This window comes from Aptenodytes patagonicus, chromosome 3 (assembly GCF_965638725.1).
Source record: "Aptenodytes patagonicus chromosome 3, bAptPat1.pri.cur, whole genome shotgun sequence".
NCBI lineage: Eukaryota > Metazoa > Chordata > Aves > Sphenisciformes > Spheniscidae > Aptenodytes > Aptenodytes patagonicus.
This window is the reverse complement of record NC_134951.1, coordinates 96,215,307-96,239,392: the sequence shown is the minus strand read 5'-3', so window position 1 is coordinate 96,239,392 and position 24,086 is coordinate 96,215,307. Positions and strand designations below refer to the sequence as shown.

The following is a 24,086-nucleotide window of genomic DNA, read 5'->3' as shown; positions in this document are numbered from 1 at the left end:
AGGCTTGAGACAACAATGGAAAAGGGCAGTCCCTACACTTCTAGCACCCAGGGCTCCCCCTCTCCTATGCTTCCACTAGCTGTTGGCATCCTGGTGCGCTGCAGATTGAAGGCAGGGGGCCTACATTGCAGCTGCCTGAACAGAAACAGGGGGTACCCTTAAGAAATGAGGAAGGAAAAAGCAGCTGGAGCAACCCCTGGAAGGCATGGGGCTCCCCCCCGCCATGTTCACCCAGCACAGGCCTCTCTCGTTTCCCCACAGGCCTCTCTCATTTCCCCACAGGCAGTCAGGACTGCTGCTCTGGAGGAGATCTGCCTTTGGCCAGGCAGAACAACAGCCAAAACAAGAGAGCCTCAAATTGCTGTGGGAAGTGGGGTGCTCGGCACCCTCTCCAAGGCCACCTGACTTGACAGGAGGGCATGGGAAAATGTGCCTGGGAGAGCGGCCAGGTCCTGCTCACCAAGTCATCCTCTTTGTAGCGCATCTTGGAGGTGTGCCGGCGCATGCTGTACACCGTCAGCAGCAGGTACAGGAAGGCAAAAGACGTGTGCAGCCACAGCAGGTTATTCCTGTCACAAGGGAGACCACAAAGGCCAACGCAAGGTTGCCACTACAACTCTGTATATGACCGGCCAGGCCCTGAAGGTGCTGTGGCCACGAGCAGCGTAACCGGCACGGCACCCACATGCCCTACAACCAACTTCCAGGAGCTCAGCCTGGAAATTGGAGCAGGGACAGTAGCCTCACGGCGAGGGCAGAAATGGAGCCTTCAAGGAAGTGAGGCTCTGCAGCAAGTGGACGTTTACAAAATACCCCCTCAGGGCCTCAATTATCCATCCCACCCCTGCCCACACATACCCAGAATTCAGGTTAGCAATAGTTGTCCTCCCAAAGCTGTAGGCGTTGTTTTCTAGGGAGAAAGAAGCAGATACAGGCATGTTCAGTTATACTGAGGGGCACAGAGCATCACTGGAGTGGGGTATGGCAAGAATCTCAACTGCAAAACACCCTAAAACCCAAGCTGCCCAGGATGACCCATGCTCAAAGTTGGACAGGAGTCATGGTTTGTCTGTGTTAGTCCTGTCCTGCCCTTCACTACTCCCTGGTGGTCTGGGCCATGGCATTGAAAGCAGCTTCCCTAATCCAGCCAGAGGTTGCCTGCTCTCACCTAGCAGGTCCCCTGAGAAGTTGACAGGTAACACGATGCCCACGGAGAGCACACCCACGGCCACCAGTAGCCCGATGATATGCCTCTGGAAGGACAGGTAGTGCACCGCATCACCCCCACACTTGTCCCGGATCTCATCATCCCTGCCAGGGAGAGAAAGGCAGTCAGGCAATCTTCCACATTCCCTCAAGCACCGGAGAAACGCACAGGGCTGCCCTCCTGGTTTGAGCCCACACAGCACCCCTGGTAGCACCCTACAGAGCTGTGGCCATCCCCCAGGGTAGGGAGCCCAGCACACAGCCTCGAACCAGCCTGGGCAGAAACCTGTCCGTGCAATACTTATTGCAGCCCCACTCCCCATGCCCCTGCCCTCTGCCTCCCAGGACAGGCAGCTGGACACACGCAAACCCCACCTCATACCCTTCTGATGTGCCGTGCCTTGCCTCCCCTGCTGAGATACGGGATGGCTGACACTGTCCCACAGCACTCTGAAGCCAAGAAGTGCTTAGGAGACTACTCCTGAGCATCATCAGGCTGCAGGTATCTCCCTGCATTCTCCAGTCCCTCCTTCGTAGTCATTCCTTGGACAGCAGTGCCCCTAGCAGGAGTCCCAGGGAGAAGAGCATCTCTGCAGAGCATTGGACAGTGTTTCTAAGATGGCACTGAGGCAGGGTAGACCTGGGCTGGGTGCTCTTCTCTGTCACAGACTCACTGTGTGACCTTAGTTTTGGCTTTAGGACTCCTCATCTAGTCCTGTCTTTGCTTGTCCTCTCCAGAGGACACACTTAGCTTATGCTCTTCAGAGAAGGGGCTGCAGTGACTTCACGCAGCTGTACTGCGCTGGGTGTCCCAATGCCCTGCACTACCTCTGCTTCTTCCCCATGTGGGTCTCCCATGCAGGTCCTGGGGCACTTACTTTATCCTGAAGATGGCTGTCAGCCAGGAGCAGAAACCCTGTGCAGAAAGAAGACAGGAAGGTCTCACGTCACTCTGTGCTCCCTTTTCCCTGCTCCTTCCTTCAAAGCCTCACAGGACCAGGCTGGTGTTCTTGCACCTCCACAGACTTGGCTCAGGGGGGACAGACCACAAGCACCCAGACATGCAGAGCCATGGACGGGCCCAGGTGAAGGAGATGACAGCGCTACTCCACACTGCAAAACACAGGCTGGACTCTGCCACATGGCTGTCCCCTACCAACTGGCAGCTCAGCCTCCCAGGCAACCCACGGGGTCCTGGCTGGCACAGAAGGTCTCCACAGCCTAGGCACACTCAGAAAATGCAGCATACGGGTACTTCAGCCATTGTCCTGGACAGGAGGAGCTCTGCAGGGACTGGGAAGGCAGAATGGGCCAAGCCAGTGCTCCTCAAAGAACAGCTGGGGAAGGAATGTCTCCTGGGAGCTTCACCACCCATCTATCACACCCTGTCGTCCTACTGAACTGCACCTCCCCTTTAGAGAAGAAAATAGCAGTAGAGGTAAACAGTGGTGTGAGGAGGAGCCAGATACCTTTCTCCCGGCAAGTATGGTTTGTAATGCTGAGATGATATGTTGGACAGATGTCCATTAAGCCACAGGGATGTACAGCCTACTTATTTAAGCACATGTCTAGAAGCCTTGTAGTTATGCCTCCTTGAGCTCTATACCACACTCACACACTACAAGGCATGGGACCTAAGGCCGGGGGATGGGCAAACAGTGTTGCTTCTGAAGAGCCCTTGGTTCAGACAAGCTGTGGGCTCCTGGCCACTCAAAGGCAAGGTGTTTGACTCTTGCTGCTACTCACGTTGTCTCTCTGGTCGAAGTCCACAGAGCTGGAGACGGAGGTGAGGCGCTCGTAGCGGTCGTGGTTGTCAGAGTGCAGGGCAGAGGCTACGCTAAAATGACAAGTGGGAGGCGAGGGAGAAAGTTAGAAGATGTGAGGAGGCAGCTGGCCAGGAACCAAGAGCACACAGAATATCAGAGGTTAATTCAGGTCAGTTTGCCCCAGGTGAGATGGAGAGAGGTGAGATCAGAGAGCAGAGGGTAGCAGTAAGCAAAGACCTCAGACGGCACCCTGAGCCCGGCAGCCATCACAGGCTCGACCACAGATACTACTCACTCAGCACCTTCTGAGAGGCACCCGCATTACGCAGCAGCCCCCACAAGGAGGGGCTGGCAGCAGCTGCCACGGAGAAATGAGGTCTGTTCAGTGCAGGGTTTAGCAGAGGAGAGGAGGTAGGAGCCAGAGGGTGCTGCATCCCCTCTGGCTCCAGTGCGGCCACGAGGCGGCAGCCCCGGCGCTCCGGAGAGGCACTGGCAGCAGCTCCTGTCCTGAGGTCCTGGTGGGCCTCACTCGCCCTAGGGAAGAAGAAGGCTGGGAGTCTGGTGGGCTGTATTCGCGCTACACCAGTCCTCTCTGCCCTTAGTGCTTTAGTGCAGGGAAACCCAGGGGAAGAAGGAATGCAGCTGAGCCCCAGCAGCTGTGCTGCCTGGAGCCAGGCTCAGCCCAACCTGCTCCACAGCCTCAGCTGGGCTTCCTGCCTGGAAATCCCTCCAGCAGGAGCAGGGCAGGCAGCTAGAAGTGAACGACTGCAGGCTAAAGGACAGGAAAACAAGAGAGGTGAATATCCCAGACCGCTTTACTCCAGACGCAGGCAGGGACCTAGATGAAGAACTCGCAGCAGAAGCATCCAAGGCAGAGAATAGCACCCACTACGAATGGAGGTGGAGGGCAGCTAGCAAAGGAGACAAGAAAATGGTCCAGAGACCTAAATTAATAGCACTTGCAAGATGACAACAGCGGGCCGGGACCTTGGAGGTGCAAGAAGAGATATGGCTGATCTGAAGGCTAGAAGCAAAGGGGAAAAAATAGATGAAAACATGGTCTCCCTGTAACCAGTACAGGCTCAAGGAGGATCAGATGGACAAGAACCCAGAGAAGAAGCAGCTGAGAGACAAGTGCTAGGGACGAGGTGGATGACACTATGGGAAGGAGAACAAGCAAAGACCCTCGTGACCCTGCCAAAGGAAAGAGGATGTGTCACGTGGCCCCCCTCAGAGCAGAGCAGCACCTGCTCAAGTCCCTAGCTGGAAGTAACGGAGAGAGGAGAAAGGAGATTAGCTGAAGGTCATGAGACTACAGGAGTGCAGATTAGACAGTGGTGCGCAGCCTTGCGACTGCACAGCCTAACGCCCTGCTCTGCTGGAGCGACAGAGCGAGCTTCACCCAAGCTCTTGGACCTTCAGCCCTTTAAAATCCCAGAGGCCTTCCAGCTGGGTGCAGGGAGCAAGGGTGAGCTTCTGCTCTCTGCAGCCCCGAGGGGAGCCCAGCACGATGACACAGCGTGCTTTTGGCTCCTTGGTACTGGCAGAGGGCAGAGCAGAAGCAGCACTTGAGGGAAAAACTGAGAAGAGTGCCAAGGTATGAGATGACCAGGCAAACTCAGCTCCATTCAGCAGGATGACCGGCAATGCTGAGAAGACAGAGGGGGCCAAACCTTGTCAAAGACAGGAAGCTGAAGAGGGAGCTCCAATGGTACCTGCACCTACCTGGTGGCTTTTTAAAGCAAAGCACTAACAAAGCAAGTAAGCAGAGGCAAGGTTGCCCTAAACTGCAAGAAGATTAAGGTGGGACCCTGCCCACTGCCCCAGATTGGGTGCTGGCCCTGCCAGGGAGGGAGAAGGACGGGGTCCGAGGCATGGCTAGCCTCAGGCCAAGGGAATCGCAGGCTCCAGGAGGGGAGGCCAAGCATGCTATGGAAGGGGCTTGCTGTGGTGCAAGGCAGGAGGTAGCTGCGTGAGTGGCAAGCCCCACAGGGCTCTGTGATCACTGCCTTTACACACGGAGGTGCAGGTGGGTTGCCACGCTCTCCCAGTGCAGACTGAGTCACCGACTAAGAGTGCCAATGGCTACCACAAGCCCTGGCAAGGGGCAGGACAAGGGTACTCGCCGGTTCTCAGGCAAAGGGACACATCTGAGGAGGATGTCCTCCTGCACCAAGAGTGATGCTGCACATTCAAGGGCTGGGAGCACCAGGAGGCATACACGTCTCTAACCCACCACATGCCACTGCGCCCCAGCACAGAGAATGCCTGGGATGGGAAGTTGCCCCCAGCCTTGGAGGAGCACAGCCAGGACAAGGTTTCCTTGCTCAGCTCCACAGGCTTTTGGAAGTTTCTGGCTACCAACACCACCCCAGGGACAAGCAGTAGGTTGGGGGTGGGGGGGGTGGGGGTGTCAGCAGAAAGCTCCAGCAAGCCCAGATGAAGAATGGGAGCAGGAAGAAGCGGCCCCCTGGAGAGAAATGAGCACTTGTGAGGATAACTGAGGTGGCATCCCCGAGAAGCCTCAGAACATGACAGCTCTGCTACCTCTGCCTTACTCCCCCTGCAAGGTGTTAGCAGTGAAAAGTTGCCAGACACTCGAAGCAGGGCCAACCACTAGTGAAGCACTCAAGCATAAGCGAGGGGTCCCCTCTGTGCCATGTACCACAGCTACCACCACCTCTGTTTTCCACAACTCCGATTGCTCTGCTCCTTTGGGGGCAAGGAGCAACTACAAAAACAGGAGCATTCCTGTACCCTCTCAAGGCAGTAGCAGTGGCAGGTAGCTGCTTTGCCAGTGGAGTATGAGAAGTGAGGCTGCAGCTTGCTCCCCCAGCCTCAGACATGCATCAGCCTGGTTGGAGCGACCATTGCAGGCTCTGTCCTGCTGGCTGATTGTACCCTCTGCAGCATGCACCACCCAGCCAGTCAGCAAGGCACGGGGGATGCTCTTTTCTTAGGTATAAAAACAGCAAGAAAGATGAAAGAGCAGGGAGGGAGGGTCCATGGCAGTGCTTAATGGGCAACGCTAGGCCAAGGTGCTGGAGGATGCTCTCAGCGCTGAGGCAGGAAGTTTGCTTCTGCAGGGGGAGAGAGAAGGGATAAAGGTGCTGCCTTGCTAGGCATGCTGCCAGCTGGGGGTAGGTGGCAAGGGACAAGGGCCAACACTTGCCCTCGTCCTGGCAGCCTCATGGGGTGAAGGAAAAAGAGAGAAGTCTTGCAACTGCCTGCAAGATCCTCTCTGGGCACCTGCCTGCCCTTGCAGCTATCATGGGAGCAGCACTCGTGGCACCCTGGCACAAGAGGGACCAGGCAAAGGAGGCTCCCCTGCGCCTGGGTGACCCAAGTGTGGTGTGGGCTCAGGCAACTGGGTTTATCTTCTCCATCATAAGGTGGGATAGCTGGACACGGGCAGGTACAGGAGGGTATGTGACATGGTACCCTCCACCTTGGCTGGGACTGGGAGCTCCTCAGCACTGCTGCCCTCAGGGAGCATTTAAGGGCTACTAGGGGAAAACCAGAGTGCATCCAGCTGCGGTAGTGGCTGACACAAAGGGGAGGGGAAAAAGAAGAGCATGAATCCACTGAGAGGCACAAATCCAAGCCTGAACTCCCAGCCACTTAGATTAGTTTAGAAGCAAGACAGAAAACTGCAAGAGAAAAGGAGAACGAGAGTGAGTGCGAGTAAGAAGAGAGAAGAAACAAGACCCTGAAAAAACAACATACTATTCCCGCTCCTCTCGCTCTGTCTGCCAGCGTCGGCGCCTGGGGGCACAGAAACAGAAAGGGAGAGGTTACAATCATGGGAGCAGGTGCTGGGTCCCCTCTGTCGCAGGGAGCTACACACCCGACATGGCTCCACACCGTCCTGAAGAAGAGAAACTTGCTGATGATCAGGCTGGAGAAGACCTTCCTTCCAGAGCCCAGCACCGCCCCAAGCCACAACAACCTGGAGCCCCTGCTGGCCCAGGGGCCGAGTGCTTTGCTGCCAGCTAAAGGGAAGCTGGCTTCACTGGGAAGGTGGCCTGTCTCCACACTGTGGGCGTCCCAGGGAGCTCCTGAGGGACGGGGCCAGGCAGGACAGCCTGCTGGGGCTGCCCAGCTGCCATCTGAGCTCCCCTTCCATGCCTCTCCTCCCCACCCAGGCAGCCAACACACTTGCATCCTGCTCTCCCAAAATGCTCATCCCACCCTGCGGATGGGCCAAGCAGCAGGGGCTCCTCCCTGGGATCCCGGTCCTGGTGATCCACAGCCCTTACCACAGCACCGTCTCCCTGCACTTACCAGCTCTCCCTCGCCAAACAGTTGGCACCCCTCTACCTTTCTGCCTACAGCCACTGCTCCACTCCCTTGCACCCAAGGTGCTCAAGCATCGCCTCCGAGAAGGGCCAGCCCTCTCTCCCCACTGAAGGCCAGAGCTGTGCAGCCCCTGTGGCTACCAGCCAGCGCCTGGGTCCAGATAGCTTAACCCTGAGGAGCTGCTGCCCTCTCCCCAGTGAGGTCTCATACGGCTATTCCCTTCTCCTCACTTTCCCCCAATGCCCCTGCATTGCTGATTTCCCCAGCCAGGCCAGGAAAGGAGGTGCAGAGGAGCCCCAGGGACACAGCTGCTTATCTAACGCTATCCAGGACCACTTACCCAAACCAGGAGAGTTCCTGGTTTGGTGCTGGAAGAAAACAACTCTTACTCTTTCCACTGTTGTGCAGGGAGTGCTCAAGAGCAGCTTGCTTGAACCTGTATCGCCAAAGGAACCAAAGAGGCTGGAGCTCAGCCCCATGTGAGCCTTTTGGGCACGATGAGCTCGTGGAGCTGATCAAAGGGAAGAACCACCTATCACAGCCAGCCTTCAAGAAGCCACACTTTGCCTCCAGCACGTGACAAAGCACCATGGGCACAGCAAACCACCCCTGGAGAGAGGCGGACTACCTGCACAACCCCTCTAGCTTAATCAAAGAGAGTTCCTCGTTCTGCACTGGAAGAAAATAATCATTGTCTTTCCTGCTGCTGACAGCAAAAATGAGAATAGCATCTCACTCAGCTGTGGAGCTCCCAGCCCCAGTGGGCCCCAGCTTTTGCTGGCAGACACTGTAGCCAAACGTATTGGGCAGGAAGGATCCATACCCAAACCGACTCATCAGCACTTGGGATGCGAGCTAAACTTGCATTAGCACAGCAGTACCACACCTGGAAATGCAGCCTACTGCTTTCAAGTGCTCTTAAAGAGAACTGCATCCAGCAGAGCCACAAAAACACCTTCAGAGGCTTCACAAAGCCTTCACTGTGGCAGGCCTCACCCTTCCTGTGACCTCTTTTCCTCTCTCCTCCCTCCCCTGCATCTGCTGTTCCTCTGTAAGGGCCCCTGCACACCTCTGTCACTGTAGGGAGCGTAAGTGATATGGAGCCGGCGGGGACGACTCCCTGTGTTGGGAAAAGGATGCTGTAACAAAAAAGCCTGTAAGCGGGGATTTTTCCTGTTCCTGGAGCTCAGGGGATACAACTGGCATGCTTGCCTCTCCTCCCCAGCTGCCTCCAGCACACGCAAGGGGATTTATCCCTTCTGCCCCGCAGCAAAGAAGGGTACCACTCGTGCCTTGTTTTCCTGTCCCTCTCCCACGCTTACCTGTCAGCATCAGTCACCAGGGCCAGGCGTCCATAATCCCAAGCAACTTTACGCAAAATTGAAAAGACAAACAACAGTGCCTGGAAGAGAGCAAAGGAGGAGCTGTGAGATGAGGCATTGTCCAACTCCATCCTTGTCCTCTGCATGCAGAGCCACAGGAACAGGGAGGGTAGGAGGGGACAGGACCACTCAGCTAACAGTACACCGAGGCCATGGGAGAGCACAAGTTCCCCAAGGCTGTTAAAATCAGATTATCTGGATGGCTGTGGGAGGCAGAGGTCCAGGATGCAACACACAGTAGCTAAGTTAGCCACAGGATCAAAAGGCCCTCAGGACCCAAGGAGGTGAGATTATGGCTACAGCATCTGTGGTCCTGCAGTTCTTAAGGAGGAACACGCAAAGCCTTTGGGTGGGTAAAGCTGCAGGGACTTGGCATCATAAGCAGGAGTTTTGGGATGCAGGACTGACCTAACCTGACCCATGTCCTTAGTGGCTAAGCCCACAGTGCCTAAGGCACACAATCAGGGCCATAAAGTCAGCCAGCAGCAAAGTCCAGGATGGCACTTGGGGCCCTCAACTCTAACCACCCGACCACAGTCCTCCCTTCATGGCTAATTAGGGGAGAAGGTGCTGAAGCAACAGTAGGTAGACTTACGAGAAAGCACATAAAGTCAAGGGCTAGGACAGTGGGCACCCCACCAAAGGGCAGCCCCTGCAGCACAGTGCTGCGGATGCGGGCACTGTAGCAGTAGTCCTTGGTACTGTTGTTGCATGTGGAGGCTTTGCAGGTGGCCCCTGCTGAGCCCAGGGTGGCGATCACGTAGGGAAGCATCTCTACAGCTTCATCGTCTTCCCTGGGGAAAGGAGAAGAAAGGCCTGGTTAGACGCACACCAGCTGGACGACAGTGTAGCCCTGCTGGAGTTAGGGGCCAACCTTGCCTGCTATCTCAGGCTCCTCTGCGCTACAGGATTTCCCTGGGAACCAGTGTCCAGGGACAAGGTCATCTGGAGAAGCCTGCTGAGTTTAGGGGGTGCCGGAAGAGCCTGGGTGCTTCAGCAGCTGTGGTCCCACCACACACAGTCCCAGAGCTCCCTCCCTTGTTCCCTGGCTCTCACGCCATTTGGGTGCACCTCTTTCTCATGACTACTCCTCTTCTTGAGGACACTGTGTGTCAGCCCCTTCTCACCAGGGAGAACGTTTAGGTACAGGAAAGAATGAAAGGGTGGGGTGGTGGGGACATGAAGTCACGTCTGGATGATGGAAACAAACTGCTACAGGACAGTTGCTGCATCATGATCCCACAGTTTCCTTTGCCTGGCTGCGTGCCATTAGCTTTATTAGGCTGAATCACTACCCTCTACTCACTGCAGGCCTCAGCCCCCAGGTCCCAGGGCACCCATCAGGGGCTGGTTACACCCCCTGCTTGTTTTCTTTCCTTCCTCTGACTTGGATACATTTAGATGCAACCACACAGAGGGCAGAGAGGAGGCTTAGGCTCTACTATTTAGCTGGTCAAATATCTCATTTATTTCAGTGCCCTCCCCGAATTGCGACAAGACCCACAGCTGGGCTCGGGTCAGCATCACTGCTTGGACATGGGGAGATGATCCTCCTGTGCAGAGCAGCTCCATGGGAAACACAGAGAAGACCATGCTAGCAATGGATAAATGCAAATTGAGCATCACCGGCATGGTCTAGAAATGACAAATCCACAGCAGAAACACAACTGCCTTGTGGAACAGGGGAGAGAAAACCCCATCAGCTGCAGAAGGAAGCAGCGGTAACAAACGGGCAGATCTACCCAGGCTGCCGATCCCTGAACCACCCCTCTTATCCAGCACCCACCAACCACCCCAAATCCTTCACTACCACCATGTACCATGCAGAAAGGCTGGCTGGCACAGCATCACTTCTGGGCAATGCTCAGGGGCTGCTTACCCAAACCCAGAAATGCCATCCTGGTGGGCTGGGCAAAAGAGCTGTCACTCGCCCAAAGCGCAAGAAAGCCACCACTGCTGCCCTGTGCTGGTTTCAGCCTCTTGTCCCTGAGTTGCCCTCTGCCACCAGCCGTGCCCTTCTAGCTCCGCGCTGGATGGTGACATTAGCAGAGGGCGCAGGGCCCTTCCCTCCAGCTCACGGGTATATCCTGGCAATCTCCCGCCTAGCTGCAGAGATTTATCAGCATCACAGCACAATGCTGGCTGGATAATGACCACCAAACCATTCGCTGCGGTGTCCTAGAGAGCTCTGCTTCAAAGCGATCCATACCAGCTCAGCTAGTAAGGATGCACAGCTGCAAACCAGCTGAAGCACCGACCACAAAGGGCACCGTGAGCAGCAAAAGCCCAGCTGGGTACAAGCATTGAGGGGGGTCAGCCAAATTGGAAAAGCCACCAAGCAGGCTGTTAAGAGATATTCACAGGTACAGAGCAGGAGCAGGACTGCCGGGAGCAGAAAAGCAGGAGAAGAAAGCCAAGCCACAAGATCACAGTTGGGAACCAACTGGGGCGCCAGGCAGGATAATTCACCCTAGCTGAATTAACGAGAGACTCGGAAGCTCCAGGGGAGGGATGGGAAGAAACGATGGGATGAGAGTCACTAAAGGAAAGTCACACGCTTTGGAGCGTGAAAGGTTATACCCCTTTGTTTTTACCTCTGAAGTGCCAGCCTAGATAGACTCATTGCAAAGAGAAATACCTCTCATTCCTCTTTTGGGGAATCTTGTAAACTTTTAGGTTGTAAATGGTATCTTGCACCAATGAGTTCCAGATGTTGAGTAAAAGACTATGACCCCACTGCAACTCCACAGCCTTCAGTTCTCCTTGCATAGTGAGAAAAGGCAAAGAATAAAAGCCTTTGCTTTTTCGAGACCTAAGCAGCTCACTACTATTAAGTGCCCTCTCCTTCCCGTGATACGAGGTGTCTTCCAGCTCTAACCACTCTCAGTGCACATCCCCAATATATCCTCTCTTTTGACCCTATGGAAAGGTGACCAGAACCACATACAATGGGTAGGGAAATGACCTTGACTGCCAGAACAGCATCCTGATGCTCTCAGCATCTCTCCTTACGCTACTCCACGTGCGGCTGAGCATGATTTACTTCTCTGATGGCATCTTTGCGTATTGAGGAAAAGCATCTCTGTAACCGGCCCGCAGTGCTGCTGCCCCGAGTAGCCACGGTAATTTAGAAGCCAGCCATGTCCCAGAACAAATCATTCCTTTCAATACACCCGGCTGCATGCTTCTCAGTACCCACTTTCTCATCGCCTCACACCACTTTGCTTCACACGGTGTCACTTTGGAGTCGCTTCATCTTGACAAATCTGAATGACTCCAGGGTATCAGCAGATTTTGGGTACCTTGCTGCACATTACCTTTTCTGGGTCAGTAATAGCGAAGGACCTCATCCCTCTGCTCTTGTCCCACCGAAATTCCTCATTCACACCTAGGCTTTGTTTGTGGACCCTCAGCCAGTTTTTGACCCAGGACTCTACATCTCCTCCAGTGGACAGTTTTCTTAACAGTCTTTTGTGAGGAATTTCAGAGGTTTTCTGAACATCCAAGAAAGTTACACAAGCTGGCCGAATATTACCCACTATTTCACCAAAGTACTGAAAGACTTGCAACAGATCAGGGAAGTGTGATTTTCCTCTGCAGAGACCAAACTGTTTACCTCATTCCTGCATGTTTTATAGCCCCGTTTTCTGGTTGTCTTTCTAAAAGAAACGAGGCTCATATGCTCACATTGCCCATGATTCTATCATAATCATTATTTATACAAACCATTACGCATTCAAGACAAACTTGGCAAGCCTATGGGTAATTTAAGCCACATATCACAGAGACAGAGTTGTACTTTTTTTTCTGAAGCCTAGAGGATGGACTGGAAGGGACTGGAGATAAACCTTCTTAGCCTCTCCAGTAACCCAGCCAGCACACCCAGTCATGAAAAAGCTGTGATATATGCCCAAGGCTTACACTGCCTTTTCATCAGCCCAGCCAGGTGGCACAGCAGCAGTCAGTACCATCCCTAGGTATGCAACCTCCCACCCGGCTGGTAAGCACAAGAAGGGGCTCCCCATGGAGACAGAGGTGCTTCAGGTGTGTGGGAAGGCTGAGAAAACTTGCAGGGATGTCTGGAGCACTTCTGCCCTTCCAGCTCCCCCAGATGCAGGCACACCTGGCAGCAGGCTAGAGGCGACCTGCCATCACATCACTTGAGGTCAGGCCCACCAAGGTGTCCAGCTCCTTCTGGGGTTACAACACAAATTAGGCAACTAAGAAAAAGCTTGGTGACCATCTCTGCAGGCTTGATGAACAGTGCCTACCTAGTATCCTTCATCCAAAGACCTTTCCCAGGAGCCTATGGGCTGAGCAGGAGGCTGGCTGGTCTTGCCAGGCACAGCACAACCCGTGGGCCTTGCAATACCTGTCCTCATGCTCAGTTTGCACCTTGGTCTCAGACGGCTGCTCCAGGGGACCCTCTGTCCCCACCTTCAATCAGGCAGGGCACACTGCAACGTGTCCCATGCTGCAAGGTGCAGGGCTGGTCCTGGAGGCAGCTGATGTTGGGTGCAGTGTTTCAAGCAAAGCACAGGTGGGGCAGAAAGGCGGCACTCGCAGCAAGCACAGTCTTGCGGCGCAGCAGCGTACTTCCCAATTACGAAAGGAAATCCCCCCTGGCAGCACGGGAGGGAGAAGGGGACTTCTTCAGCAACAACTGCCCCCCTCCCCAAATACACACCTGATGCCCTGCCTCCACCCAAGGCAGAGATGGTTTTACAAAGCTTTCTGTTCCGATCCCACTGCCTGCCTCTGGGGAAGGACCCTGGGGGTCTCCTTACACCTATGCTGCCACCCGCAGGTAAGAGAGCCCCTGTGACCCCACAGGCTGTGCTGTACCGGGAAGTGGTTAAAGATGCCTTTCCTGGTCCCTCCTTCCCCTCGCAGGCTGTAGGACAGGGTGAGCTTGCCTCCGCCTGGGCTGAGACGCTAACATCAGCACAAGTCCCTGTGCATCAAGAGAACCAAGGCACAGGGAGTTGGTGGGAAGCTGTTGTGAGGCCTGGGGCGGTGGGAACCAGCCCGAGGTGTCCAAGCCATTTCCTGACCATGAGCACGGCTTCCCACCACAGCACGCAATGGGGCCAAGGAGGCAGTAAGAGCGGGACATCAAACCAGGTCCCATGCAAGCCCCAGAGCCTTCCCCTCCTGCACTCTGCACATGACTTCCTCAAAACAGCAAGGACAGCACAGAAAGACTTGCCAAAAGGCATTTTTGGCTCTTATTCAGCAATACTGGACTCCATCCCCTTCTCTATGAGCAGCAGGAAGGTGGGAAGGAAGAACGGCAGTCCCCCTGCTTCCCCCATCCCCAGAGAAGCCTGCTCCCTGCCCCACACCACAGCCTCTACATCCCTAGCAGGACCAGCATGTCTACACTGCCCCACGTTTCTACCCCCACGCGTCAGGAGCAGAGGCATCCCACTCCCTAGCTGAAGTCCCTAAAGCACATCCCACCCGGCGCTGCAGTGCACGCAGCCTCCAGCCCAGCTCCCACCTGCTAAGCTCTGTGCAAATGCAGCCCTGGGAACCGCTGCTCTTGAGGGCTTGGCGGACCCAGCAGGGCAGGCGCTCTCCTCCTCGCCTTTGTCCTTGGCCTGCAGGTCAGCACAGCTCCCTGGGTTTTCCTCTTGGATGAGCACCCACGTAGGAGTTAAGCAAGCCTCCACGCTCCCGTCTGTCCATTGCAAAGGGAAAGAGGGAAGAAGGCGGCATGAGCCTGGGAAGGCCAGGATGACATGCCTTGGCCCTTCCACGGCTGTGTCTCAGCCTGCAGAGTGTGCATCAGGATGCTCACGGAGTCATCCCACAGTCTGGGCAGGGGGTGATGCCTGGCAGAGGCCCGAGGGGCTCTTGCAGGGCAGGGGACCAGGAGGCGCCTGTTGAGGCAGCTGCCTGCCCCACACTGAACTCTGCCGTGGCACAGCGTGGCCGGGACACGCAATAAAAATAGCACTGCAGGCCCTCCCAAATGAAGCATTTCCCATTCTCCTCGCCAGCTCACCATGGAGTCTCTGCCCTCACGGCCAGCGCTCGCATCCTCTGCCAAACCCCTGGCACAAGAAGGAAAGAAGAAAGAAAAAGCACCCTGCTGGGACTTGGGCAGGAGTGATGCAGAAGCTGGACAGCCAGCTTACAGGCAGACAGAGGCACCAACATGGGCAAGTGTCTAGCTGTGTTTTTCCAGCCACACCACTGATGTCAGCCAGACATGAGGTGGCGGCCTGAGAAACGCTTGCAGAAAAACATAAATCAATAAAGCATATGCCTGCACTTGCAGCCAGAACGACGTAAGCACACAAGCTACGTTCATTTGTTTTCTCACCAGTAAATGTTAATAACCCCATCTGTAATTACAACAGCGAGATTGTGCTCTGGTAGAGATGCATTCATTTATGGAAATGTGACAGTCTCACAACAGGCTGGGGGCACAGAGACAGGCAGCTGGATACCAGCAGGTCTGAGGTTAGGATACTAGAGATTTCCAGATTGAAAAAAAACCAACCCAAAATTTGCTAAATCTCTAGGACACGACATTCAAGGAGGTGAGGTGCGTTTTGGTTCCTGGCCCCAGAGGGTGCTGGGGGCATGGCCTGTACCTTGCAGACCTGCTCCTCTGGGGTCCCCTTGGTCTCCCAAGCACCATCGGTAATCCACACCGTGATGCCAGGGACCCGAGCCCGGAGGACGTGTCACCCTGAGCCCCCTGCCCGCCAGGGCAGCGCAGACCTGCCTGCACTAGGCACTTGGGGACCCTCACGCAGCAGCTGGCACCCAAGGTTGAGGGAGCCTTTTCACCCCCCAAACAGCCACCTAGGTTACCTGCATCTTGACGGCGAAGCCCAGTAGAGCTCTGTGCAAACCGCTTGCAGCCACAAACAGACCACAGGAAGAACAGTCCAATTCTTGGTAAGCAAGCAGGGAAAAGCCTCAGGAGAGATGGGGAGAAGGGGGCTTGCAAATTAGCTGAAAGCCTTTCCCAGAGTACAGCAGCAAATAAGAGGGGTAAATAGCGCTCTTGCTGCAGACAGAGTGGTGGGAAAGCTGCCCTGCGCCATGCTTCAGACCTGGCATGGGGCTTTCAGGCAGCTGAGGGCCGGAGAAGTGCTGACGTGCCGGGCACAGCGAGGAGGAACGCGATCTGCAGGCCAAGGGAAAAAGCATCAAGAAGCAAATGTGCTACTGGTGCATTTCAAACAAGCCTGGGAAAAGCACCGACGAGCATACAATAGGGATCAGTCCTGTATCACCAGGGAGGAGGAGGGCCTGCCAAAGCCCTGCATATCTCTGCCTCCTCTCTATTTCCTCCAGTCAACATACAAAGCTCCCTGCACACTTCATCGTCTGTGTGAGCTAGCCAAGCAGACACTGGGCCTCCAAAGCCTTGATCTGGCAGGCTCGGCTTCTTCAAAGCAAAAACTAAGCGCACCCTTGCCCTGGGTCCAAAGTCCTTCCAGCTGGCTTTGCATCAGGCCTCAAATATCTACCAGCAAAGGGCATCACACCTTTTTTTGTTTGTATCAGCTCCCAGCCCCGATGTTGGCAGGTACCGTCACTGTCACAGCCAGCCCCTGGCCCCACGCTGCTCGGAGCACTGCTTTGCGGCAGCTCGCGTACTGCTGGCTGCGTACATCCCGCTGCTGGGGAACCCCTGGTCCAGCTCCCAGCACAGCTGTAAGCACAGCCAACCACACAAGTGACTCATCTGTGCAGGGACGGTGCCTGGCAGGGATGGAAGTAGACTGTAACAGCGGGGAGCCTTGGGATCCACGAGAAACCTGGGTTTGATTTTCTCCTAAAGGCAACCGAGACTTACAGAGATCACTTCATGAGCAAAACGGGAAGGAAGCATGGCTTCCCCACCCAAAAGGAAGAGGGGAACTCCTCCTGACATTCTGTCCTGAACCTGCTAGAGGGTGATCCCGAAGAGACCCCTGCTTACTTCCTGGGGGTCAGTACTGGGCTGCTCCTTCGTTTCAAAGGCTTGAAACAGGGTTGTTTGAAGAACTCTCTTCCCTGCGAAAAACCACTCCGCAAGCTGGGGAATCTCAGCATCAGGGAAATCTTCAAGTTTCAGGTGAAACCAAGCCATTTCATTTCCACAACGTCATCTTGACAGTCCTCCCTTGACCAAGCCACATAACACGTCTTCTTTCTTGGAGGTTATTTTCTCATCCATGATTTTCAATAAGGAGAAGAGCTTTTGGGCGCTAACTTCCATGAAGGTTAGGGAACCTGTCCATTTCACGACTCTGTCCCTTTCAAGATCACCCAGGATAATCAGTCACAAAACCTTGCCTTTGAACATCAGCAAAACCCTTCACGCTGCCTTCGCCCACTGGAAACTGTCTGCCTTGCCAAGTGATACAGATTTAGCTCCAGACAGCTAGGTCTTTTTTATGCCTCTTTTTTTACAGGAACTCCCTCCAATCTGCTGGTAGTGCTCTCAAGTCATATGGTGCCCTGAACATAACGTACCATGCCAAGAGGGGCTGTACCACGGCTCAAAACCCTGGTACGCTGTGGTTCATGCTCCTCTCATCTCGGCTGGCTAATCTGTCCTCAGCCTAAAGGCTCTTTCGTCTCTCTGGCTCTGCATTTTGCTCCCACGTCGCACCTTGCTGCCCTCCTGCCTCAATTTTCACATCCCTTTGGACTGGGTGCTCCTGGGCAAGGGGTGTCTGCCCCTGTCTGGCCATCAGAGAAGGGCTGATGGTGTCCCCTTCCCCTCCAGGGAGGTTTGGTGGAACAGCGGCACCCACGCGACACCATGCTGCAGCTCTGCTGCCAAGAAGGCAGCCCGACTGCCTCCATCCGCTACAAGGAACCAACACAGCCATGGCACCTGGCATTTCTGCACCACTAGGGAGAGGTTCCCAGCCCCATCTTGTTTGCCTCCTGACAAACACTATGGAGTCTCGACGCCACACGGACACCCCCAGGGTCCCATCCATGTGTCCCACCCTAGCCCACGGCAAGGGCCCGTCTCCTCCTCTGCCATCAAGAGGAAGCCCAAACCTATCCAACAGTTCTCCACATCAGTCAGCTCTCAGTCTGCACAGCAGAGTCACAGCCAACCGGATTTGCATTAAATTTTGAGTGTTAGATTTCATGAGTCACCGAATCAAACACTTTAGTTCCAAATATATATACCTGTCACTTTCCCTTCAAGGTCCTGGGCTGTAAATCTATCAGAAAGAAATCATGTTTGTCTGCCAGCTTGTACTTTATAATCTATAAAGAAATACCGCTTACTGTTTGGCTTCCCTTGTTTCCTGTAGGCATATGCTGGTGGTGATACAGCAAACGCAACAGAAATAAGTTGAGTGGTGAGACTGATGAGGCGCTGGACTTCACGCTGTATATTCTGCAGAGCAGTGGCCATATGGCAAACAGGCCCCGGTTGGGAGTAAGTCCCAGAAAACGGCTTCCTCACCTGTCACCCAACACCCCAGCAGTGGCAACTCTACCAATTCCCAACGGACATTTACTAAACCCAAGGATGGAGACTCCACCATCTCTCAACACCAGTGGTTTTCAGCTTCTGGTTTATGGATCCCAGTAGCACATGGGCTGTTCCTCAGGGGTTGCCTTCTTGGTTATCTCCTACATGTCTGTTATCAGCGCTTACACTGCTTGCACATGGTCTGCACTTTCCTTGCAAAATACCTGTGGGCCTGCCCCAAGTTGGCTATCCTATACTTCATTTTTTAGGTGAGAGTGACTATTCATACAGGATCTTCACTGCACAAATACCACTTCGGCTTTCAAGCACTGTTAAGGAGAGCTGTTCAGGTGCATGACATCTGGCTTGGCTGAAAAGTGGACCAATCTCCCTGGTGATCCCTTATTTACTCCGAATTTTTCCATGTTCCCCTCTGTTTCTTAAGTGCCCAAATGCCATCTTGTCCATTTTGCACAGGTACACATTTTTAGTAGGAGCTCTGCACCTCTCCCAGCTCTCATCCCTTTTTCCTTTATCAGTAAGCTCACCTCATCTTAGAGCTTCCTTGTTTATCTCTGATCTTAATCCTCTTGTGCATAGGGGAGTATTAACATACTCACCTTCCCTCGTGCCCCATATCTGTCCCCTACCAGTCATCACAGTCTGGGTATTCTCATCTGCACCTAGCTTTTCCTCTTGAGTGAAGCATATGTGTGTCTCTCATAAAACCAGGTTTTTGAGCTAGTCTCTCAAGGTCACATTGACTGTTTCCTCCTCCTCACTTCTGCATGACAGGAGTCTTTACCTCCTTGCAGCACAGCACTCAGACACAGGAATTTTGTCCACTGGGCATGACTACAATTGCTTACCTACACAGTGTGATCAGCACTTCCCACCAAGGAAACCCTTGGTGATACCAGTCACCAAGCAGCGGCAAGGAGCATCTCTCAGAGTTGTCCAAGCTGCCTCTCAGGGCTCCACAGCTGGTTCCTCACCAGGGGCTGGTAGGGTACCCTACTGCATCAGCCCTGGGAGCATCCCTACTCCTTATTCTGCAGCATGCAAGCTGCTCACTCAGAGGTTATTGGGGGTAAGCTTTTCTCTTGCCCAGTCCTCCTGCCCTAAGTACTGACACCACACTCAGCGTGCACAGGGTTGGGGCATTATCTCTCTTGGATGGTAGTTTAGAAAAGCTTCATGCCCCTGCTTTTAGCAAGTGCTCCATAGGGACCCAGGAAAATTGAAACTCTGCATCAATTCAGGAATGGTGGCAAAGTGGGTGCACGGGCTTAGAGCAGCATCCCTGGAGATAATGCTTAGCAGCACACAGAAAAACCCTCCTTCACATCAGAAGGTGAGGAAGCTTGGCACTAGCAGGGAAGGGCCCACCAGCCTGGCTCTCTCATCCAGCAGGAAACACACGGGATGTAAAACTAGGAAGCCTAGAGGGAAACCCCTTCCCTGGTGGGCACTGGGGGGCAAGCAGCCAGGATGCTGCATGACCTCCAGCAGGAGCAGCCTCCCAGTGTTGCTCCTACAACAACAGGAACATCTACTCTAAACCCTGGAGTATATGCACCCTTCCTATAACAAATAAAGGCTGATCCTTTTCAAAGGTCCTTAAGCAGATTGCAGCTCCAAGTGTTTGCTTTTTGCAGGCTGAGGATGTTCTCACCTTTTCCTCACCTTCCTCACAGCACTCCTAGGGTAGCGCTTGCCTTGCAGGGTTGGTCTACAAAGGACCCAGAGCACAGCCAAGCAACAAAGGTCAACATAATCACAGCCCTGCAGCAGGCAGAATTGAGCTCCCTTTATGACTCCATGCTGAGAAGAGATTCGGCAGTCACAGCAGGAGGAGGAAAGTAGTCAATTGTTCCTCAACAACAGCAGACATCAGCAAAGGGCTCTCACAGCAAGAGGTCTGGATGTGGCTAGCAAGCCAGGACAGTTATAGGAGAACATCTAGGAACCAGCATCCTGCATCTGCTGGGGAAATCATGATAGGAGTCAGAGCTCCGGCAACAGCAGCACAGCCCAACCCATGGCACAGCACCAGGGCACTATGCACAGGGCTGGCACAGCACCCAGTACAACCAAGAGCAGCAGGGCAACCTTGGCCACAAGGATGTCCAAACTAGGACGCTGTGACGCTGGAAAAACCTTGAGGCTTTATAGCACACGGTTCCCCTTACGCACTCTGTCCCAGCAGCTACTGAACTCCAACAAGGGAGACAGAGGCTGTGAGAGACCAATTTTGAGCTCCTGCTGGGCACTGAATAAATAATAAAGGTCACAGCAGAGCGAGACGGACATTAAACACAGCCTTGAGACTGTCCTTGCCCCCAAGCCCTCATCTATGCTACAGAAAGAGAACCGCTGGACCTCACTTGGCATATCAGTGCCCAACGATGTGTCTCAATCCCTCTTCTGCAGGATGTTTGCCCTGATGCTGCCAGAGGGATCTAATCTAGAGGCAGCTCCCCAATAACCTTTACCTGCTGCGAAGAATGAGGGTTGAACACCTCTTTTTGAGTTTTAGGGTAGCTCTGCCTGCCTTCAACTGCCAGGGCTGGGGTCCGTAGGCAGGAGTCACTCGCACACACCAGGCTGGTGACGCCGGGCTCCCAGCCAGCCACCAGCACTTGAGAGATGCTGACTAGGCTCTTTTTTTTCTCCGATGGTCTCTCTCCACCCCGTGGGGCTTGGCAAGAGTAGCTAGGCTTGGCTCAGGAACACAGGGAACAAAACAGCGGTTGGGCACTGGGCATAGAGATGATGGCATCCAGCCGAGATCAGGAACACCGAAGTGGTACTTCAAAGCAAGCAGCCCGGCTCCCAGACCCGCAGATAAAGGTGTGCGAGGTAAAGTGGCTCCTTGGACTTGGAGGAAGGCACTGAATTTTCAGTAAGACGTGGCAGTGCAAGCCTTGTGTCATCTGGACTCTATCTCAATGTTAGGACAAACAAAGAAACAGTACTTTAACTGGGCAAAGCTGCTCTGAGTCACTGTTTATCCATGGAGCACAGCTCCACAAGAGCAAATATCAAGCCTACGAAAGTCCACTAAAGACTTGCAGTTGGTAACCTGGGCTCTTTTTGCCCGCAGCCCCAGCTGAGGCCAGGGTGCTCACACCTACTAAGACCACCAAAATCCTGACTTGACATGAAGGAAATGGCTTAGAGGTCACCCCAGAAGCAATGTGGAGCACACTGAATACTGTGCACCAAGGGCGGCTTGAGGTGAAGTCAGGAAGGGCCCTCCTGCCCAGACGGACCAGCATCACACAGAAGAACTAAGACTGGATACCTGGCAGCCCCCTCAGGCATGCCTGCCAGGTGGCCACAGCATCTCCTGGGCTCTGCTCCTCCAGGCTGTGGCGTTGAAAGGAAAACAGCAGCAGGTGCTTTCCATGGGCTTGAGTCTGGAGAACACCCAGGAGCAGCTAAGCATCATGGCCTGGAGCTGCTGTAAGGCAGCCTGCGCACCTGGAGGCTGCTTTCCATGGAAAGCATCACCCTAAACAGAGTGCAAATCAGTGGGGAACTGCCTGATTGGAGCCACAGCGGCAGCCCTGAGCGGGACCACGCTCAGAAGAACTGCGCTGCTCCCATCCCACCGCTTCTGCTGCCAGGCTAAGCCCTTCAGCCTTGATCCTTATGTGTCAGTGGGAGCCAAGACCCATCGCTTATTCTGGCCGCGTTTCCCGAGACCACCTCTCCCTCCCAAAGCACTCCCTCGTACTCTGTGCTTCCACAGATGACTTCCAATGCTGAAAGAAAACAGCATGACGACACTGATGGCTGGGGTCCAGTTGCCCCAAGCCTGGGGGGAATCTCATCTCTGACCTTCTGTCTCCATCCTTGCATGAAGCCTTAAAGTTTGACGGTCACCCTGTACCCACAACCCTAACCCTCCCCTGGACACGGGTACCAGCACACGGCACAACATTGGCAGGATGCACCAAAGCGTGCCATAGGTTTCCACCAAGAAATCACACTCCTGGGTGTTCCCCTTGCACGGAAGAGCCATCTGGCTGTATGGACCAATGTGAAGTGCAGCATCACAGAGGTGGGCAGAAGGGGCAGTACACCCAAATAAAAAAGACAATCAGGGTACCTTCAAACAACAAAACTCTTCTTTGCTGGTTCACATGCTGGAAAGGGTGAACATGCTGTTCCATACCTCATTTCTGGATCAGGACAACATACCACATGTATTGCATGAAAAGAAAAATCACTCGTTAAAGCAGTGGCTGAGGCCTCTAATACAACGTGACAGAACAGCAAGCAGTTCCTCCAGAATTTCCCTTATAGGCGTGAAGTTTGCTTGGCCTTCCCAAACACATCACAGGAGCAGTAGTATAAAAACAATTAGTAGATTATGGCATTCCAAGATTTAATTACTAATTAATAACCCAGATGAGGTTACTGCTTAGTATTTCTCCCAATGCAAATCTAGCTTTGGCAGCTGTATGGGCTAATGCTTGTTAAGATATTTCTCCAAGGATCTTCATGCAAAAGAAATTGCCCCTGCTCAGGAAAGCTCCTAAGTACATACTTATCTTGAAACGCTCTCACTGAAGCCATCATAACTTAAGTACATGGCTAAATTAAAGTGTTTACCTAAAAAGGGACAGGCTTGAGCACTGTGCTCTGCTTCAAGCACTAGATGTTTTCCAAGGCCATTCTCTGAACCCCAGCTATGTGCACCGGTTATCAACCCAGCCCCAGTTGAGTGTCTCAGGATAGAAGCAGTAAAGATCAAGTAGCTTAACCAGAATTTTTCTTTGATGATGAGAAATAGATTCCTGCAGTACACTTCATAGTGACTGGTTAAATAAATGATCCTAGTCCAGAAAGCTTTCTTCTCTTCATGGGGAAATGGTTCTGGCAGGCTTGAAAGGCATGCCATTCCTCCTGATTCTGTTTCTAAATTTCATAACTTCTGCTTCCGGCTGCTCCTCCAAAAATACTGCTCCCCCTTCTCAGCAAGGGGATTGAAGATCCCTTGCTGTCAGGAGATGTCTCACCTGCCTCCGCTCTCCTTAAGCTAAGCTCTGTACACCTGGCATCTTTCCAAGCACACCTTTCCAGCCTCTGACTGTTCCCATGGCTGATGTCTCTCTGTGTGGTCAACACCCTTCTAGCCGTATTGTGCCCAAACATCCCAAACACAGATACGGCCAGAGCCAGAGGGAGAAGAGTACTGCGGTCTCCTTGCTCTGCAGCACAACTTCTTTGCATTCATAGCCCGAGAGGCCAAAGAGTTCTCTTTTAGTCACATTGTGGCCAAATATCTAAACCCCTATACCCTGTCATCCTATCTTGTCCTCTGGCTTCCCATTTCCTTCCGGCACAGCTGCCTCCCACGGCATCCAAACCGTCCACAGCGGGAGGGGAAAGCAAGCTTTTTAAATTTTTAAATAAACACAGTAGTTTGACAAGTGTCAACTGTTACGTGGTGAACTTCAGTTTTCCCGTTTAAATCAACAAACATTCAAACACCCTAGTTGTCCTATTTTTACATAGTGGGACACACCTGAACCTTGTTGCCAGACTTGCTACTGATCATCAGCATTAGCGTCAGGGCTTGCCTAGCTCTTGGCAAACATCACTGCACAACCAACATTGCATCTCCATCGCTGTTATGGAGTATTTTGAAAAGGTGTCTTGCACTAAAGCATTCGAGTACCTCAGAGTTTTCCCAAGCAGCTGTATGATCTACAGTCTCCTGCGCTCCCGCCGGGGCAGGCGACCTACAGATGCCAAGGGCAGAGGCGAACTCCATTACTGCATGATGGAGATGAGGCTTCCTAACATTTGCTTTTCAGATCATGGTGTGGAAAGACATATGCTACATGCTGGAGATAAGGCAGGAGCCTCTTACAGGGCATTTTGCTTTTTATCAATGGAGAAAGCGCAGCCACACTGCCTCACCTCACACGCTGGTCAGGCTCTTTTTCCTGGGATGCCTTTTGCCTG

At 53.7% G+C, this 24,086-nt stretch overlaps 1 protein-coding gene across 3 annotated transcripts in view; it reads right to left on the bottom strand.

The window, feature by feature from the left end:
- Nucleotides 1-24,086, bottom strand: part of TMEM63B (transmembrane protein 63B) — a 49,449-nt gene that overhangs the window by 10,002 nt on the left and 15,361 nt on the right. For 2 of the 3 annotated variants that reach the window (XM_076334339.1, XM_076334340.1), the window contains exons 2-9: nt 9,249-9,447; nt 8,594-8,673; nt 6,699-6,737; nt 2,953-3,043; nt 2,085-2,122; nt 1,169-1,311; nt 859-910; nt 461-569 (exon numbers count right to left, since the gene is read on the bottom strand). In XM_076334339.1, the coding sequence (XP_076190454.1) occupies nt 461-569; nt 859-910; nt 1,169-1,311; nt 2,085-2,122; nt 2,953-3,043; nt 6,699-6,737; nt 8,594-8,673; nt 9,249-9,425 (729 nt within the window). In that variant the 5' untranslated portion in view covers nt 9,426-9,447. The remainder of the gene's footprint in view (nt 1-460; nt 570-858; nt 911-1,168; nt 1,312-2,084; nt 2,123-2,952; nt 3,044-6,698; nt 6,738-8,593; nt 8,674-9,248; nt 9,448-24,086) is intronic. The other variant, XM_076334341.1, reaches the window with a different exon arrangement.